Here is an 18,788-nt window from a genome sequence, read left to right as displayed (position 1 = left end):
GTCTCAAGTTGGGATCAGACTCAGTGAGGCTTGGATTAGGCTCTGTAAGTGACTAGAGTCAGGGCTCAATCTAAGGCCATGGTCAGAGCTCAATCTAGAGATGGAGTAGAGGCCCAGTCTTGGCACGGGATTAGGGCTCAGTTAACACCAAGATTGGGGCCCAAGTTGGATCTGGAATCAGGGTCAGGGTTTAGTCTGGCTTTATGCTCTGTTCTAAGCTCTAATAAAAAAGTTACTGAAGACATGGGAGCCCAGGGCAGGTCAGCCTGCAAGAAATAAGAGCCCCCAGGCAAGCTTATGTCCCTGCAATGAGCCTCTCCTTGCCTGCTAAAGCCGAGTGACCTAGAGCCTTCTAACCTACATGGCTCTGCTGCCCGAGATCCCCTCGCACCAGAATAAAAATAGCCACTCACTTCAGAGCAGCTGACAGCGGGTGCCAGGCTGCCTAGGAGGAGGGGGAGAGAAGAAGGGGGAGGGATGCCTGAGCTCAGCCCCTGCTGTGTGACCTTGGGAAAGTCACTCCTCCTCCTGAGCCCATTTCCTGAGAGGTAAAATGGGAGGTAAAGATGACACCTACCCCAGACAGTGAGAACAAAGGGACAGTGACATAACACATGACACTTGGTATCAATAAGGAACCCTGGAGTGAATTCTGGGGAAGAGTAATGCTCCTTCATTCTCTGCATACTTTCTCCTCTGGGAAGCTCTCCCTAATGCTTACCTTTTTCACCTTCCCCAATACGTATAGAACTCTCTACCTCTCAAGCCATTTCTCAGTGGCCACAGTGTGGCCTCCCTCACAGTGGGCCTGGGTCAGGGTGACCAGGGAGTAAAAGGGAGGACAGATGCTTCTGTGCCTTTACCATTCACAGGAGTCCCTGGGAGACAGACAGAGGAAGAGAAAAGAGGAAGGTGTATGCACCTGCTTATGGTGTATTTACTCTGAGCCAAAGGGCCATGAGGGCGTTTGTCCAAATTTTGCATCCTTTCACCAACGGAACCTTCCACACGCCATACGTTTGCACCTGCTGCTCCCTCTGCTTCCTAGGGCATTTCTCCTCTTTTCATTTTGGCTACATGGACTCACCTTCAAAGAAGGGGTTCAACAGTCACCTCTGTGGGGGAGAATTATCTGCTATCTCCCTGGGAACCCCAAGCTCTGTCCCCTACTGGCTGTGTAATCCCTAGGCCTCAGTTTCTTCCTCTGTCAAATGGGGATCTTATTACCAACCTTCCAGGGTTACTACGGAGAGTAACCAAGATAAGCGCACACTCTGTCCTTTCCTATTCCTGACCCAAACAGCCTGAAGGTTAGCACTAAGTTTCCAGAAGGAGGCTGGACAAGCTGTACTCTGTGGCTCAGTACATACCCCACCCCCTGGAGTGAGGGAAGGGAGGGAGCCAGCTCTGTGCATCAGGGGGGCGGTTCTCCCTGGCAGCTGCCCCCAGCCTGACGCCCTGAGCCCCAGAGCCTGTTATCAACCCCCTTAGTCATCACACCAGGAGCTCAAATATAGCTCTTACCCCCGCTCCCTTCTCAGCTGAGGTCCGCCCCCCACCTTCTTCCCCTGGTAAGGCCATGTCTGGGTCTCAGAGTCCCTTCCCCTTCCCTTCAGGGATACAACTACACTGGGCCTCAGTTTCAGCATCCACCAAATGGGCAGATTGGAAATAGTAATGATGATGGTATTGATGATGAGAACTCCAGAGTATCTACTCTTACTGAGAACTTACTGAGGCTCTGTGCGAAACACTCCGTATGTACCATCTTGTTGAATTTTCACAGCAACCTTAGGAGGTATGAACTGTTCTCATCTCCCTTACACAAATCAGGAATCTAAGCGACCTTTCCCAGTTAGTCAGTAACAGGGCCAGAAAGCTTCCTGCAGAGTCTGAGTTCAGGAAGGGGAAATCCTGGGCTGCCCAGCTAGGGCACAGGAGCCTTCTGCATGCTCATTTGCATGACATTTGCGTGGCATCCTAAGGGCATTGATGCCCTTGTCCCAGCCCCCATGGCTGAGCCTGACAACAGATCCCAGGGGACCTGGGTTGCATCAGAAGCCTGGTACTCTGGCGGGGGGGTGGGGGGGGGAGTCTCAGTTTTCCCCATCCATAAAATAAGGAGTCAGAGGGCTGGACAGGGTAAGTTCAAATTATCCTTTCCCTTCTGTGGCCTGCACACCACCACCATGTCTACTCTCACCTTCCTTGCCACCACCACCATCACCTCCAACTCCACCACCACCTCCTCTTGCATCAATATAACATCCCATCACCTCTTCTGCCCCATCTCTCCTACACTTTTCCGATCACCCTCATCACCATCACCACCACCCCTTCATTCTACTACCTCTACCACCACCACCACCTGTGCCTCTGTTGCCACCTCCTCCATTGCCATCACCATGAGCTCCACTACCTCTTCCATCTGTCAGCCTTGCACTTCCATCATCATAATTACATAAATCATCATCTCCACCACTACAATTACCTACCCCACCACCACCATCATGACCTCCACCCTCACCATCTAAAAATCTTTCTACCCCAGGGCCCTGATATGATCTGGATCTCCCCCTCTGCAAATTCCATCTTCTCAGAGTTGCTGACCCAGAAACACAGACTAAGACCCAAGGACAGCCAAGCAGAAGTGAAAAGCCCATCCTGGGACAGAAAGTAATCTGTCCACATGACTTTCAAGTAGGGAACCACACAGGCCTATGAGAATGCAGAGATGATGGTTGACTAACAGGGAGCTCTGGGCACAAAACTGAACATTTTCCTCCTAAACTAGGATCACTCTAAGCAATCCAGCAATTCTGGAAGATTTGGGATTTCAGGGACTGCTTAGCAGATACAGATGAGAACAGGGAAGCGAAAGAAGCAGGGGGCCCATAGACATTCCCGAACCTTGTCACTCATTCACTCTTCTCATTCATCCATTTGTTCATTCATTCAACAAACACTTCCCTAGGCCTGTTGGAGACCCAAGTCCTGTGCTAGGTTCTGGCCAAAGGAGCTCCCAGGACCCTCCTGCCAGTCCATTCCCCCATTCTTTTCCACCCAGGTTCCCTTCCTCCAGATACCTCAATTGGCTCGTACTGGTTTTGGGTCACTGAGGGCGCTCCCTTTCCCCACTGAAGCTCAGGAATCCTCCCCAGCTTACTAGGTGACCTTGAATATGTCCCCCTCTCGAGCCACACTCACTGAGTTCAGGAGAAAAGAAAGTTGAGAGGAACTGGGCTGGGATGGGCCTGGCTGTGGGGACGTCCTAGGACAGTCAGGGATGTGTCTGCAGAAGAGGAGGGGCCAGTGCTGAGACTGAGATGAGAAAGGACTCTAGTAGCTGGAGCCTGAGTGTCTGGCTCTGGGATGAGAGGGATAGAGCCCGGCAGGGAGCGGGCACCAAGGCCTGAAAATGGGTCAAGGGTGGGGGCCAAGGCAAGTCCTGAGCTGGCAGGACACCAGGAAGGTCACAGGAGCAGGGTAGGGACTCAGGTGTCCCTGAGGCCCTGAAGAGGGTGCTGACCTCTGAGTTATTTGTCTCTACTTTACCCTCAGGTGTGTCGATGCCCCTCCCTCGAGCAAGGACCTGCCAGGCCTACTGGTGTGTGTGTGGGGGGGGGGGGAATGGAAGGGTACAGACACACCGCTTACTCCATGCTGCCAGGTGGGACCCATGCCAAGCTAACGGGCACACTTCCCCACACCCCCATGACTGTTCCAACTTTAGCAGTCAGGTTGAAGGGTTCCCAGGGCTGAGGCCACCTTGCCCTGGCCACCTCTAGGTTGGGAAGTGGGTGCCTGTGCCTTTAAATTCTCAGCAGGTTGAAACGGCTGATGACATCACTGGTTCCCGGGAGCGGAGGAGCTAGAGCCAGAGCCTGAGGGAGCCCGGGCTGCCAGGGGCTGCAGACATGGAGGGCCACAGCAGCAGTGGCAGCAGGAGGCCAGGGACCCTGGCTGGCCTGGGTCCCCTGCCCATGCCCCATGGGATTTTCCAAACTGGAGCACCCTCCAAGGTAAGACCCTTAAAGCCTAGCTTCCCCATTCCCGATCCTTGGTCCCACACCCCCACACACACTGCAGGCACCCTGGTGCCCCTGGCTGAGGGGCTGGCACTCTCCTCTGTGCACTGAGCAGGGATAGGTGAATGGGGCACCTTGGGGCGTGAGGGGGCAGTGATGGGACACCCAGAGAGAAATGGAGTTAGCTATCTCCAGGAGCCCCCAGGAGAACACTGGACTGGGTGTTAGGGGACACAGCTGTGCTCCAGCTTTGCTGTGTGACCTTGGACAAGTTGCTTGTCCTCTCTGAGCCAATGCAAAATGAGGAGGCTTGTCCCTAAAGACTAAAACTGTGACATCTGGGATGTCTAAGTTGTTAGTGCTGGAGGCGGTGTGGTGGTTGGTGGGGGTGGGGGTGCATAGTGGGATACCTGGAGCCAAGGAGGATGCCCAAAATGCAGCCTTAAAGAGCTGAGTTTGGGGAGGGCGGTGAAGGTAGAGTTTCAGGTTCTCTGAACCGAGAAGGGCATGGGATGCAGACAGACTGCATCTCTGGAGGCAGGGATAGGGCCACCCCAGGGCAAATGTAAATCTTCTGCCCTCGCTGGCAAAGGACAAGAAACAAGAGACAGATGGGGAATGAAAAGGAGGTCCTATAGGGTGACCCCGCTCCACCTGCTGGACAAAAGGAGGCTACTAACTTGTCCTCAAAGGTGGGGGGAAAGGTGAAGAGGGTGAGAGGGTATAACCTGGGCATAGAGAGGTGTGACACCAGAATCAACAGAATTCTGGACTTGTTCTGAATGTTAGAATCACACTTGGTGGACAGACTATTCCACAGGGCTCAAATGGAATCCTAGCAAATGCTGGGCTCATAAATGCAGAAAATGCACTTAGTGAGATGAAGGTTTCCCAGGAACCAGGTGTGGCCAGAGACCCTTCACCAAGTGCCTTTGTTTTACAGACAGGAAAACTGAGGCCCTGGGCAGGGAGGTGCTTGCCTAAGGTCACAGAGAGCTGGGCTTGGAATAGACACGACCATTCTCAGCCCAGGCTCTTGCTCCTGCATGGAGTTCTGGGAATGAATGAAGAAGACAGGGCTGTGGCCAAGGTTTGAAATGTTTGGTGAGGAACCTGAGGGTTCCTGGGAGAAAGGAAAGGGTATTGAACAGTCTAGACCTAGGATGTTCAGAGCAGATCTGGGGTGTCAGGCCAGGAGCCCTTGACCAGGGGAGCCCTTGACCAGAGACAGCAGGGAGTTTGCCCAGCAAAGCTGGCTCCAGCCACCCAACACTCCAGAGTGGCCAGGGAGTGGGTGCCAGCCAGGAAGGTTCAGACTGCACTCTGCCTCATTTTAGTCAGAGGTCTTAGTTTCCGCATCTCTGAAAGAGGTTTCAGACTTGAGGGAGGGGATAAAGTTCTGTGTCCTGTTTCACCCAAAAGAGAAGCTAATTTGCAGCAGGATGAATTGAAGTAAGAAATTAGGAAGAACCTCTTTGGAAAGATGTACCTTACTTAGCTAGATGGAGTCTTCTGGGGTCTATATGGAAGTCGGGGCCCAAGCCACTGGTTAGGGTTACCCTGTGTTTTTAACTTGTCCTCTACAAGGTGGACTCAAGTTTTCAGCTCCCAGCCAAGGAGAATGCAACCCCAGTAACTCTGGAACCAAGGCTGGCTCTGGCACCTATGGGGCCACGTGCTGCTATGCCACCTTCCTCAGAGGGGCCAAGACTGGCTCTGGCATCTCCTCGACCCCTCCTGGCTCCACTGTCTACCCCTGGAGGGCAGAAAACAGCTCCTGCCAGCCACAGCTCCAGCCTGGCTCCACCATCTGTGGGCCAGTTGGTGACGTCTGCCTCTGCTGGGCCGAAGCCTCTTCCGACAACATCAGGCTCAGTCCTTGTTCCGACATCCCTGGGGCAGCTGGTGATGTCTGTCTCAGCCGCGCCGAGGCTGCCACCAGCCACCCTGGGGCCCAGGCTAGCTCCAATGTCTAGGGACCAGAAGCAGATACTACCTGCCTCCATGAAACCCAAGCCAGCACTGGCCACTTTAGGCCTGAGCCTGGCCCTGGCATCTGAGGAGCAGCACCCACAGCCTCCCTCCAACTCTCCCCCAATGCCCAGTCCGATTCTATCGCCCTCTCAGGAACAGACCCTGGCTCCAGCATCCATGACATCAGCCCCGGCCTCTGTGGGACGGACACCAGCTAAACAGAGGGATGCCCCAACCCCTAGACCTCTCCCCCCTTCTGAAGGGCATCTCCAGGCATCCACTCCTACGGGTTCCCCACCTTTGATCCAATCTCCCCCAGACCCCCGGCTCTCCCCCTCCTTCAGAGCCAGGCCCGAGGCCCTCCACAGCAGCCCTGAGGATTCTGCCCTGCCCCGGTCACCCCAGACACTGCCCCTGGATGTGGGCCAGGGCCTTCCAGAGCCTGGCAGCCGCTCCCCAGGACTTCTCTCCCCCACTTTCCGGCCAGGGGCCCCCTCAGCCCAGGCCGTGCCCCCACCTCTTCCCAAGCCACCTCGGTCTCCCAGCCGCTCCCCCAGCCGCTCTCCCAACCGCTCCCCCTGTGTCACCCCAGCCGCTGAGATGGCCCTCCCCAGGCCTGGCACCCAGGGTGCAGGGCCTGGCGGGCACCTGAGCCCCAGCCTTCAGCCCCGAGAAGTTCCAGCCCCAGTCCCCACCTCCCCTTCTACATCCAACCCAACGTCACCTTCCTCTTGGTCAGCTCAGCCGACCTGCAAGAGCGACCCTGGCTTCTGGTGAGAGGGCCCTCTCCCAAGAAAGACATGGGGGCTTGAGCTCTGAGACTAGCCATCCTTCCAGGGTGGTTTGCCCTACTCTGCTCTAGTTTACCTCCCTGAGGCAGAGTCTTTGGGGGTGCTGGGCCCACTCTGGGACCCTCAGGAGACAGCATCCCCTCCTAAGGGACTTGCCCACCTTTTACTTCAATTGATCTCCCCTGGGAGAGTCTGGAAGGAGGGATACTGGGACCACTGTGGGTCCTTCCCTGGGCTTACCCACACCTGCCTCAGTTTATTTCTCCAGAAAGAGCCCCACGGGAGAGGGAGATTGAGGATGAGGGAGTGGTGCCCACAGTAACCCCTCCTATACTGGCACCTCCAGGATCACTGTGGTCACGTGGAATGTGGGCACTGCCATGCCCCCTGACGACGTCACATCCCTCCTCCACCTGGGAGGTGGCAGCGATGACAGTGACAGGACAGACATGATCGCCATAGGGTGAGGGGCCAGGGTGGGCGGACCCTCTCCCCAGCCTCTGGTGCCTGGCAGACCCTCACCCATGGGAGGGGCTTCTAGGGTGTCCCTCAACCCGACGGTCCCCTCACCCCACACACCAGGTTGCAGGAAGTGAACTCCATGATCAACAAGAGGCTCAAGGACGCGCTCTTCACAGATCAGTGGAGCGAGCTTTTCATGGATGCACTTGCTCCTTTCAACTTCGTGCTGGTAACGCCTCCCTCACCCTCCGGATGGGCAGAGACCCCTGGATTCCTGGCTCTACACCTGCCTTGACTCGCTGTGGGGCCTGCTGGGCCTCTGTTACTGGGTCTGTGTGAAGGGAGGGTGCGGGAGCAGACTTTAAGGACGGGAAAGGGCAAAGACGGGGAAGCTGGGATTGTGCCCTGTCCCTCAGCCGAGTCGCCTCCCGCCGTAGGTGAGCACTGTGCGGATGCAGGGTGTCATTCTGCTGCTGTTCGCCAAGTACTACCACCTGCCCTTCCTGAGGGACGTGCAGACCGATTGCACGCGCACTGGCCTGGGTGGCTATTGGGTGAGCCCGCCAAGGGCCGGGAGCAGACAGAGCCCTAAAAGGGGTCCATAGATTAGTCCCTAGGCCCCCTGCACTGGCAAGGTCTCCTCCCCACACTCCACCACTTACTCTGAGGCCCGCCTCACCCCAACCCTGTCCACTACCTCTCACGATTTCCTGGATCCCTCCCCCTTTCTGTCCTTGCAGGGTCCCAGGGCCCTGCCCCTTTTCCTAGAACCCACCCCTCCCCAAGCCTCCATACCCGGCTGGCTGTCCCCGCCCTGCTGTAAGACCTGCCCAGTGCCTCACCTCCTGGCCTGGACCTGCCCTTGACTCTCCCAATGTTGCCTCCCAAGGGCAACAAGGGTGGAGTGAGTGTGCGACTGGCGGCCTTCGGGCACATGCTCTGCTTCCTGAACTGCCACCTGCCAGCACACATGGACAAGGCGGAGCAGCGCAAGGACAACTTCCAGACCATCCTCAGCCTGCAGCAGTTCCAGGGGCCCGGGGCACAAGGCATCCTGGATCACGAGTACGGGCCGGGGCGGGCCAAATGCAGCTTGGGCAGGGCTAGTAAAGGAGAGTGTCAGCTAACTTGCTAGAAGGAACCTGATACTGTCCTGGGTGGGCCTTGTAGGGAGAGGCGGGGCCTAGGGAGGTGGGTCACCACCCAAACTACACCTAGAAACTTGAATGCCGGGTAAGTTGGATGGGGGCCCAAGCCTGCACAGTGGAACTTTGCTGAGGGGCAGGGCCTTCCTGAGGGTCTGAACCTAATTTTCCTCTAGATCCACACCCCACTGCTACTCCGCTGCGGCCACACAGCCACTTCATCATCACTAGGGGCATCCAGTGTTGTCGGGTTGGATGGGTTGGAGAAGGATCCGGGTTGGGCTCTTCCACCCCATGGACCCCTCTGACCTCCCCCCCACCACCAACAGTCTCGTGTTCTGGTTCGGGGACCTAAACTTCCGCATCGAGAGCTTTGACCTGCACTTTGTCAAGCATGCCATTGACAACAACCAGCTCCACCAGCTCTGGGAGAAGGACCAGGTGCCAAATCCTAGCCTGCACCCCAAAGCCCTTAGCACAAAGAGCGTGCTTCAGGAAACACCTGTACCCCAGGCTACAGTCTTTGCTCTCACCTGTCCTGCCCAAGCTGTTGTCCAATTCTTCCTTTCTGGACCCTCATAGCTCAACATGGCCAAGAACACCTGGCCCATCCTCAAGGGCTTCCAGGAAGGGCCCCTCAACTTTGCACCCACCTTCAAGTTTGATGTGGGTACTAATAAATATGATACCAGGTGAGCTCAGTACTGGGATGAGGAGGGGATGTGGGCTGAGCTCTTCTAGATTAGGGAGATGGGGAAGAGGGGCAGGAGGCAAGGCTGAGGGCTGTGCCTTGACCCACTGCCCCTGAAACTCGGGCTACGCTTGCCTACTGCAGTGCCAAAAAACGGAAGCCAGCCTGGACAGACCGTATCCTGTGGAAGGTCAAGGTTCCAGGTGGAGGTCGCAGCCCCTCAGGACAGCAGAGTCACCGGCTCCAGGTGACCCAGCACAGCTACCGAAGCCACATGGAATACACAGTCAGTGACCACAAACCTGTGGCTGCCCAGTTCGTCCTGCATGTGAGTCCTGCCTGGCCTCACCCTCTTCTCATGACATCTCCAAGCCCACCTTAGTATTCTGCAGCCCACCCCTTGCAACCTGCCCTTAGCAGTACCCCTTTCTCATAGCACAGTGGGAGTGGGTTATGATCTCCATTTTCACCTGAGGAAACTGAGGCTCAGAGACACAGCATCACTTGCCCAGGGTAAGTTAGGAATGAACCTAGGCTAGTATGGCTTCAGAGTCCATGCCTTTTCCACTAACCTCTAACTCCCTTCTTCCAAGAAAGGTTTAGGGCAACTTATGTTAAAATTCACATATATAATAAGACCAGCAAACTCAAAATGTTTACTCTAACCCCATGCAGCATTCATTCACATTCATTTATTATTTATTAACCACCATACTATATGCCAGACATTATAAGAGTAAGGTAGTGATGGGGAGAGGGAGTAGAGATATAAAAAATACATAGCTAAACTCTGAAGAGTTACTATAATTTAGCATTGTGTTTAGGATTGAGCTTCCTAGTTGCCAAAATAAAAAAAAGAGAAATGCAAGAATGTCAGAACTGGACCTGAGAGACTATGTAGTTCAACTCTGTTTTTCTGTGGGGAAACTGAGGCCCCTAGTGGGGTAGGCATGTGCCCCAAGTCTCACACAGGCTCACAATGGCAGAGCAGGGTAGATTCCATCTTTCCCTGAAACTAGCCTTGAAATTTAAGACTAGCTCTCAGATTCTCTTGATCTGATAAGAGGGTGCGCAGCAGGCCAAAGAATGTTTTCCTTGGTAACTTTGTCATGTGGTCAGTCAGTGGGACATTGGCCAATATTCTCAGCTGGGAAAGAAAATCTGCCTGTGTCTGGCCTCCTGTGACCTTTGGTAAAAGGCTTGGGTGTGAGGTTTAACCCTTACCTTGAGAATCACTTCCTTTGGATGCTCTTCCCTGACCCTCCCTACTCATTCAGGACTCTGTCCCTTGTAAAACATTTCCTACTGAGCACCTACTATTATGCCAGGCCCTGTGTGGGGCACTTTACATACGTCATCCCTTTGAATGCCTTAGTAGGCCCTAAGATGTCCTAAGATGGTGAGGAAAACTGAGGCTCAGAAAACTTAAGTCTCTTATTCAAAGCAACACAATCAGAACAGGGTTAACAGAAATTTTGACCCTGCGAGGCCCTGGAGGGCATTTCCAAGAGCCAAATCTGGTCAGACCAGCTATTAGGAATCCAGGAGCAGTGAGAGGATGCACTGTTTTTTCTGGAGCAGTTTGGATCAGAAGCTGCGGGAGGGAAACCTGAAACTAGATAAACAGGAAGCAAACAAAAGCCTGAGGCTGGCACCACCTGAATCCTCTGAGGGACAGAGTTGGAACCAATACCCTGGCCACCTGCCACCCCAGCAACCCCACCCTTGTGGGTGACCCTGGGAGGAGGGTACTCATGGTTATAAATTGTCTTTATGAACTGATGACAAGGTCATAGTCACCTCTTTATACTGATGGGCAAGCTGAGTCTTGTGTTAGCTAGGGGCTTACTTGAGGTCACAGAGCAAATTAGTAGCAGAGCCTAGAAGTGAACTGAAGTCTCCAGTCTCTTCCCCAGGGCTTTTCTTGTCCACTCAGGGGTGTTTGGCTTGCCCCAGAATATCCAGTACATTGTGTCTCCCTTACTAGCATATAGGTGAATCGTTAATTGAGCACCTACTGTGTACTGGGAAGTTTATGGAATGTTTTACAAACAGTATCTCATTGAATCTGCCAAAAACTCCAAGAGTTAAGTAAGATCATCCAAGTTTATAGACAAAAGCCCTGGCATTCAGAGAGGTTGAAAAACTCACCAACAGTCATGCAGCCTGTCAATGACAGAGCCAGGGCCAAACCCATGGTCTACTAACTTCAAAGCTGTGTTCTCATTCACTCTTTAAGGAGGCTATAAGTAGATAGAGCCCTGGATTGGGAGGCAGGAAGCCTGACATTTATCCTAAACCTGTTTTGCCTCAGTTTCCCTGTCCTGCAGTAGCTTCAAAGGCCCTTATTTCAGCCTCTTTGTGCTGACTCAGGCCCAAGGGTGCATGGAATACTAGAGGGTCTCTGCTGATGTTTTCTCCTGCCCCTGGGCAGTTTGCCTTCAGGGATGACATGCCACTGGTGCGGCTGGAGGTGGCAGATGAGTGGGTGCGGCCAGAGCAGGCTGTGGTGAGGTACCGCATGGAAACTGTATTCGCCCGTAGTTCCTGGGACTGGATCGGCTTGTACCGGGTGAGAAGGGCGAGGTGGTCAGTGACTTGGGGAAGGAAGGGCCTGGAGGAACAACTGGGTACCTAGGTGGGATCATTGCTTCTCCAGAATTTGATGCCACACAGGGAGGCTGCTGGGGTCAGGCCATAGTGGTCAGAACCCTGATTCCTATCACCCCAGGTGGGTTTCCGCCACTGCAAGGACTATGTGGCTTATGTCTGGGCCAAACATGAGGATGTGGACAGGAACATCTTCCAGGTACTCAAGGGAAGGGGGGAAAGGGGAGGAAGTCCCCATTGCCTTTGGGGGGTTCTGTGACTACCTCCCTGACCCCAACCTGGGCCTACACCCTGGGCCCACCAGGTGACATTCAGTGAGGAGTCGCTGCCCAAAGGCCATGGAGACTTCATCCTGGGCTATTACAGCCACAACCACAGCATCCTCATTGGCGTTACTGAGCCCTTCCAGGTAAGCAGACCAGACTGCAGGGTCAGAGGTGCCAAAAGATCCTGTTCAAATGCCACAGCCTCTGCAACCTGCTCTGGGGCCTCCTACAAGTAGCCTAACCTCCCTGGGTCTGCAGAGGAGGAGTTTTGGAGTGTTTCCAAGAGGCCTCAGTGGCCAGTTGGGGATTGGAGCACTCCAGTGACCAACCTTCCCCCAGATCTCGCTGCCCACCTCAGAGTCGGCCAGCAGCAGCACAGGTGGCTCAGGTGCCAGCTCAGATGAGGAGGATGACAGCACCCTGGAGCTGCTCGCACCCAAGTCCAGAAGCCCCAGCCCTGGCAAGTCCAAGCGACACCGTAGCCGCAGCCCAGGCTTGGCCCGCTTCCCAGGCCTGGCCCTACGGCCCTCCTCCCGTGAACGCCGAGGTACCAGCCGCAGCCCCTCGCCCCAGAGTCGTCGCCTGCCCTGTGTGGCCCCCAACAGGGGCAATGATGGAGGCATCCAGAGCAGCAGTGAGGAGGGGCCCTCTGGGCTGCCTGGTCCCTGGGCCTTCCCACCATCTGTGCCTCGAAGCCTGGGCTTGCTGCCTGCCTTGCGCCTGGAGACTGTAGACCCTGGAGGTGGTGGCTCCTGGGAACCTGACCAGGAGACCCCAACCCCTGACAGCCTGTCTCCCAGCCCCCAGGGCCGGCAGAAGTTGGAGGAAGGGGGCCTGGGGCCCTGAAGGCGGGGTGGGCAGGTGGATGCCGGTGGCTGCCACTCTGCCTCAATCTTCTACAAACCTACCTGCCTCCCTCCTGCTGCTACTCCAGCTTTATCCACACCTGCCATTCTGTCCTGGCCAGGGATGGCCAACTGGGGTCCCCCAAACTCAGTCCTGGCACCTCAACTGTGACAATCAGCAAAGCCCTATCTAGGCCCCCATCTGGGATGGGGGAGGGGCAATCCTAGAGGTCATCCATTAGGAATTAAATTCTTTAGCCTCAGTCCAGACTCCTTCTTGTTAGCAGTCTGGGGGTGGGGGTAGTCAGAGAAAGGGGCTAAAGGAGAAGACGACAGATCTGACAATTACCAGGCACCAGCTGTATGCACTACATATGCCATCTCCTTTAATTTGCACCACAACCCTGAGTTGTGGTGTTGAGTTCAATGTAGTTCTTAGCCCCATTTCACAGTTGAGCAAACTGAGTCCTCCAAGAAGTTACATAAACCTCTCGAAATCAGACACCTGAGCATGATTTGGCAGTGTGTTGGAGGGAGGGAATATTTACTAGGTCCTAAGTGCTGGCCATGCATTGGTTCACTTAATCCTCAACAACTCTAGAGGTAGGTAGGTCCTGTTTATACTGCTCTTTGTTTTAAGGAGGAAACAAAAGCTCAGAGTTGGGGAAGGAGGTCCCTTGCTCAAAGGCACAGGGGAGATTTGAATTTAGGTTTAGGGCAGAAAGAGTGGGCAGGTGCTGGGCCAGGAAGAGCATAGCAGCTGTTAAGAGAAGGGGTCCTCCAGGATGAGGGGAGTTGGGAAGTCCCTCTCTAGTGCCTCCCATCTCAGATTCAGACACAGGCACTTTGGTGGCATCTCCCATTCCCTACCTCCTGCCTCAGGCCTCTGCAGGCAGGTGCTCAGGTTCCCCTGGGCAAGACCTTGAGACATGTATTCACGTTGCAACATGAACTAACATGCACCTCCTTCTAGTACCTCCTGAGGCTGCTGCAATCAATTACCCCCTCCCCATTCCCATCCCTGGCAAGGTCCAAACCCAGGGCATCAGAATGAACCTCCTGAATACACGTCCAAGCAGAGAGGGGTTGTGTCACCAGCCCAAGATCACCCAGCACAGCAGGAGACATGGTCCAGTGTTTGGGCCTTGGCCCCCTCTCCCCAATCCAGCCTCCTGACTGTCATAAGAGCCCATGTCATGCTTCAGTGTAACACATGGAGAGAAGGCTGAGACTCCCAGGGCCAGCAAAGCCAGGAGCAAGGTCCAGTCTGGTGCCTGTGAAAGTTGGAACGAGGTCACTGGTTCCAGGATTTCTGCTGCTCTTTGGGTTCTCAAGCTGCCTGGGTCAGTTGCACGCACCGGTCATAGAATGACATGGAGGACCTTGGGTACTCTGAAGGCCATGCCTGCCTCTCATCTGTGCCTGTACCCCAGAGTCTCCTCTGCTGAAGTCGTCGCAAGTGCCGAGCTGACACTTTGACGGCCCTAGGGCCCTTGGAACAGCTGTGGGAGAGAAAAGTGGGGCAGGCGGTCATGGCTGCCAAGGATTCCACCCTGCTCTGCGGACACAGGAATGGAGGCCGAGGCACAGGGCCGGAGCCAGGGGTGGGGTGGTTATACTAGAAGGAGGCAGAATAAACCTGGGCTAGCACCCAGAGGCCCAGGTTCTGCCACTGGCTGGCTGCAGAAACCTAGGCCAGTCTTGGCCTGTTTCCTCAGCTGTGAAATAGAAAAAGTAACAAGGGGCTGGCTTTGAGAATCAGAATTGAATGAGACTGTGAGTTAAGCAAGTGTTTTACTTGCCCACAGGCCTTAGGTTGTGTGCATCACACACACCATTTCCTTGGTTTCTACAACCATTTTACAGATAAGAAAACAGAGGTATGGAGAAGTGACTCAACTTGCCAGGTTACATAATTAAGTGACAGAGTCAAGATGCAACCCACACGGGCCAACAACAGAGCTAAACCCAGGCACCAGGGGGTAGGCAGATGACAATGGAACTCAAAGGTCCTGACCCTTACCCCATCAGCTTGGCCCAGTTGCACAAGGTGGCATATAGGCAATCCACCCCCTTAGGAAAATCACTCATCCCTCCTGGCTCTGCTGTCACTTACTCTTTGCTCTCAGCACAGTCCAGTGGAGGGGCCAGCTTGAAGCAGGTCGTGCCCAGAAGTTCCCAAAGTATGTTGGCACCTGTGGGTGGGCTGTGGAGCCTCAGGAATCGTGCTAATCTGAGGGTAGAGGCAGGCTCAGGCTGGGGCAAGGCCTTGCCAGCCAGGTGTTCCTTCCCAGTGCCTGGCAGTAGGCAGCCCACCCCCAAGGGTCCAAGCAGGCCTCACCGGCGCGTGCAGTTGCAGTGGAAGAGGGGCTCTCGGGCACTATTGAGCAGTTGGAACTTGGTCTCCTGGGGCCAGATCTGGTGCTCACACTTGTCCAGGTGGCGGAAGCTGCGGCAGGCCTGGTGGGCAACTGGGGGCGGTGTGGTGGTAAGGGGAGCCCAGTCCCCCAGGGAGGCCCCACTGATGCCCACTGCCATCCAGGAGAAACACCAGCACCTGAGCTCAGTCACACACACACACACAGACTCCTTCCATCTCGTGCATTTGTGCCCTCATAGTGTCACACATATGGTATACACACACACACACATACAGAGCAGGCTACAGTGGTAGAGGTCCAGAATGCTGAGGGTGATCAGAAAAGGCTTCCTGGAGGCAGAGGCTGCTGAGCTAGGCTGGGAGAGAAGAGGAGGGGAGAGAGCTCCAGGCAGAAGGAACAGCATGTGCAAAGGCCCAGAGGTGGGAAAGAGCAAGTTGTTTTTGAGAAACCAAATGAAGTTTGTGAAACTAAAGTTTTTTGACTGAGGAGTAGGATCTGCAGAACCGATGTTTGAGGGTCCCTGGGTGTTGGGACATTGTCAGTTGAACTAAGAGGAGTCATGGTGGGGACTCAGAGGGCAGTGACATTGTCAAGTTTGGAGCTTATGAAAATCCCTCTGGCCGCAGGGTGACTTGATGGGAGAAGTTGAGAGATCCCAGGAAGAGTTTGGACCAGGAAAGGAAGTAGCACAGGGCCCCCACACATGCCAGGGGGACATCTCCTCACATCAGGAACCCCCAAGGTTAGGCTCTGAGCTCACCCTGAGGTTTTAGGGCACCCCGTTGCCTCTGAAGGCCTGGATGGGTGATCTCCAACCAGCCTGAGGAGGCCATATCAGGCCTAGGGGAGGCCATGGGGGTCTGGAGAGCTGTGGCATTGTCTTTGCTGGGGTGTTGGGATCCTCCCTGCTGTGGTGGCCATTTCCAAGGATGCTGCTTCTGTTGTGGCTTGCTGGGGGCTGGGCTCTGGGGGCTAGGAGTCAGGGGGATGGCTGGGGAGCTCCAGGAGGCATTGTAGAGGGTCTTAGGCTGGAGGCGGGCAAGAGGTATGGAGCCATACATTCTGCACCTAGGAGGTGGCAATTGATGGCAATTAGTAACTCAGAATCTCCCCTTCCAGAAGCCCCCCAGGTTCATCTTCATGGAGACCAAGGCTCTGTCAGCCCCACCCCTCATCCCACTAGGTTGTGTGGGGCACCCAGGGAAGGTCTGCAACCTGGGACCCACCCTGAGGAGAGGGCAGAGAAGATGAAGCATCATTCCCTGGAGGACAGACATACGGCCCCCCTCCCTGGGAAAGGCCTCAAATGGGGCAGCTACATACCCGCCCCACCAGTACCATGCCACGCACGCCTCCTGCTCCTCCAGCACAAAGCAGGGGATCTCGAGCACATTGAAGAAAGCCACACCCACGATATCTGAGATGGAGTCCTGCTGGTTCTGCAGGCATTGCTGGAATCTGCCAGAGTCAGCACTCAGGTCCCTGGACCACAGAGGGCCACCTGGCTCCTCTCCAAGCCCACCCAGCCACTACCAGCCAGGTGGTTTGAGGTCCAAGAGTTTCTTCTCCACTCAGGCTTCAGCTTTCCCACCTGCACAATGGGTCCCAGGCTGTCCGATTCCTTTAAGATGCTCTGGAATCCCAGTCTCTGCACCCAAGAACTGAGTAACTCCACCCCACCCCAGACCCCAGCGCCCCTGCCCACTGCCAACCTGGCATCACAGTCACAGTGAGAGATGGTGTGGAATCGGTAGTTTCGGATGCCATAGTTGTACTGGAAAGGCGAGATGGTCTGTGGGCAGCGGTCATGTTCCCGGCAGCAGAGATCAGGGCCCTGGAAGACCCCTGTAGGGAGTAGAGGGGGCACCAGCTCAGCAGGGTCCTGGGCACCACAGGCTGGCTATGCCCACCTGATGTTGAGAACAGAGACCTGGTGGCCTCATGCCGGTCAGTCTCCCTCTGTGGGACTCACGGTTTCAAAGCTTAAAGAGAACACCCAGGCACAGCCTGTTGGGCAACTTCAAATGCAGGGCAGCCTACCCAGGAGTCGTTGACCGTGGAAAGGTCTACCTGGGAGGAACTCTGGAGGCAGACCCAAGCTCACACCCTAATACAACTATGAGGCCATGAATGTGTGTGGAATGGAATGACAGGCAGGGTGCAACCTTTGTTGCTGGCATGACAAAGCATTGTCAGGATGCCAACCTGCTCCAGCTCAGGTGCCAAGTCCTCCCCTAGCCCTCCACACACAGACAGCTGTGCTGAGAGTGCAAAAAAGCCATCTGAGCAATAGCACCTTTTACTGAGCATTTCCCAAGTGCCCGGCACTTCCCACACCCAAGCTCACAGCAGCCCTGCTAGAGAGGTGTCACTTCCATTATCCAGGTGAGGAACCTAAGGTTCGGAGAGCTTGGGTGTGCTAAACTGGTATTTGAACACAGGCCTTTGGGTGTCAGCGTCCACTCCACTGGACACTCTGTGCTCATAAAGCTTCCTCGTAGGAAATGGTTATTTGGCTCAGCTGACCCTGGATCCACCCCAGCCTGTCCCCTCCCTCAGGTGGTGACTAATGAGGACTCCCAGGTGTCAGTAGGACCTTTCCCATCTATGGCCTCATTTAAGCATCTCATGATGAAATTTATGGTCACCCTCATTTTACAGATAAGGACATTGAAGTTCAGAGTGGTTAAGTCACTCCCCCAAGGACACACAGCCTGGGAGAGTGGAGGCCAGGATGAAAGCCTGAACTCCCCCCACCCCAGCCCCCCAGCCCACACCCCATGGCTCACCCAGCTCCGTGGAGTTCCCGGCAGAGTCCCCGACTCCACACCACAGTGTGCCAGGCATGGTCCAGCCTCTCTTCCCCCGCTGGTGCCCTTCGCCAGGTGTTCCACTCTGCCCTGCCGCTCGCTTCCTCCTCACTCCTTGGGGACTCCCATCAGATGGTCGGCAGGCCTCCCACTGACTCTGAAGGGTGGCCAGGGCTCTCTGCAGCTCAGGTCCAGGGGTGCGGATGAAGGAGTCCCGGGTGATCTCACCAGCACAGAGTGCACTGAAGGCTGCAGTGAGCTCCGGCTCATCCTGCTGGCTACATGACTGCAGCCTCCCGTTCCCATCCCAGTGGGTGTGGAACAGAGCCAGTCCCTGGGCATCCTTGCCCAGGAAGCTTAGGGACCCCAAGGAACTACCAGGGATGGACCTGGCCAAGTGGCAGGAGGTGCTTTTCCAGTGGAGGGCAGAAGAGCCCCCCAGAGCAGCCCCCAGGAAGCTCAGCACCCCCAAAAGCATTCCTAGAAGCCTCATCCCGCCCTGGCCCAGCCCAGTCAGACAAAGCCCCTAGGATGGGACGCCTAGTCCTGGTGGCCGGGCCCACGAGGCAGCGCTCAGAGCTGAACAGAAACAGTGCCCAGCAGACCCCGTGCAGCGGGGCCAATGAATGGAGCTTTGGGAGGAGTAGAAGGAGGCTGGAGTATGGGGTGATCTCAAGCTTGTAACTGAATCCACCGGCTGGGCAGGCTGCTGATTGGCTGAGGAGTGCACTTGCCAAGACCCACACCCCCACTCACCCTGCCTTTCTCATTGCCATCCAGTCACC

At 55.4% G+C, this 18,788-nt stretch overlaps 2 protein-coding genes across 6 annotated transcripts; one reads left to right on the top strand and one right to left on the bottom strand.

The window, feature by feature from the left end:
• Positions 1–3,910: 3,910 nt before the first annotated feature.
• On the top strand, positions 3,911–12,881 carry INPP5J (inositol polyphosphate-5-phosphatase J). Of its 5 annotated transcripts, none has more exons than XM_016198557.2 (13): positions 3,911–4,022; positions 5,616–5,677; positions 7,140–7,256; positions 7,376–7,484; positions 7,693–7,809; positions 8,145–8,320; positions 8,730–8,841; positions 8,983–9,092; positions 9,236–9,419; positions 11,526–11,663; positions 11,823–11,900; positions 12,006–12,110; positions 12,307–12,881. In XM_016198557.2, the coding sequence occupies exons 1-13, from the start codon at positions 3,918–3,920 to the stop codon at positions 12,811–12,813; spliced, it is 1,920 nt and encodes a 639-aa protein (XP_016054043.1). In that variant the 5' UTR covers positions 3,911–3,917; the 3' UTR covers positions 12,814–12,881. The 5 variants fall into 5 exon arrangements, with proteins under 5 accessions (XP_016054043.1, XP_016054041.2, XP_087684781.1 ...); XM_016198555.2 differs by having other exon boundaries at positions 5,616–6,775; XM_087828655.1 differs by lacking the exon at positions 7,693–7,809.
• A 74-nt stretch (positions 12,882–12,955) lies between these two features.
• Positions 12,956–18,534, bottom strand: PLA2G3 (phospholipase A2 group III). Its single transcript, XM_016198559.2, has 7 exons — positions 17,983–18,534; positions 16,906–17,038; positions 16,517–16,651; positions 15,954–16,261; positions 15,154–15,283; positions 14,929–15,045; positions 12,956–14,314 (listed from the first exon to the last, which is right to left on the bottom strand). The coding sequence occupies exons 1-7, from the start codon at positions 18,494–18,496 to the stop codon at positions 14,143–14,145; spliced, it is 1,509 nt and encodes a 502-aa protein (XP_016054045.2). The 5' UTR covers positions 18,497–18,534; the 3' UTR covers positions 12,956–14,142.
• Positions 18,535–18,788: the final 254 nt, after the last annotated feature.

The sequence above is a fragment of the Miniopterus natalensis genome, chromosome 20 (assembly GCF_054644295.1).
Source record: "Miniopterus natalensis isolate mMinNat1 chromosome 20, mMinNat1.hap1, whole genome shotgun sequence".
NCBI classification, from domain to species: Eukaryota; Metazoa; Chordata; class Mammalia; order Chiroptera; family Miniopteridae; genus Miniopterus; species Miniopterus natalensis.
This window is presented reverse-complemented; position numbering and strand designations above follow the sequence as displayed.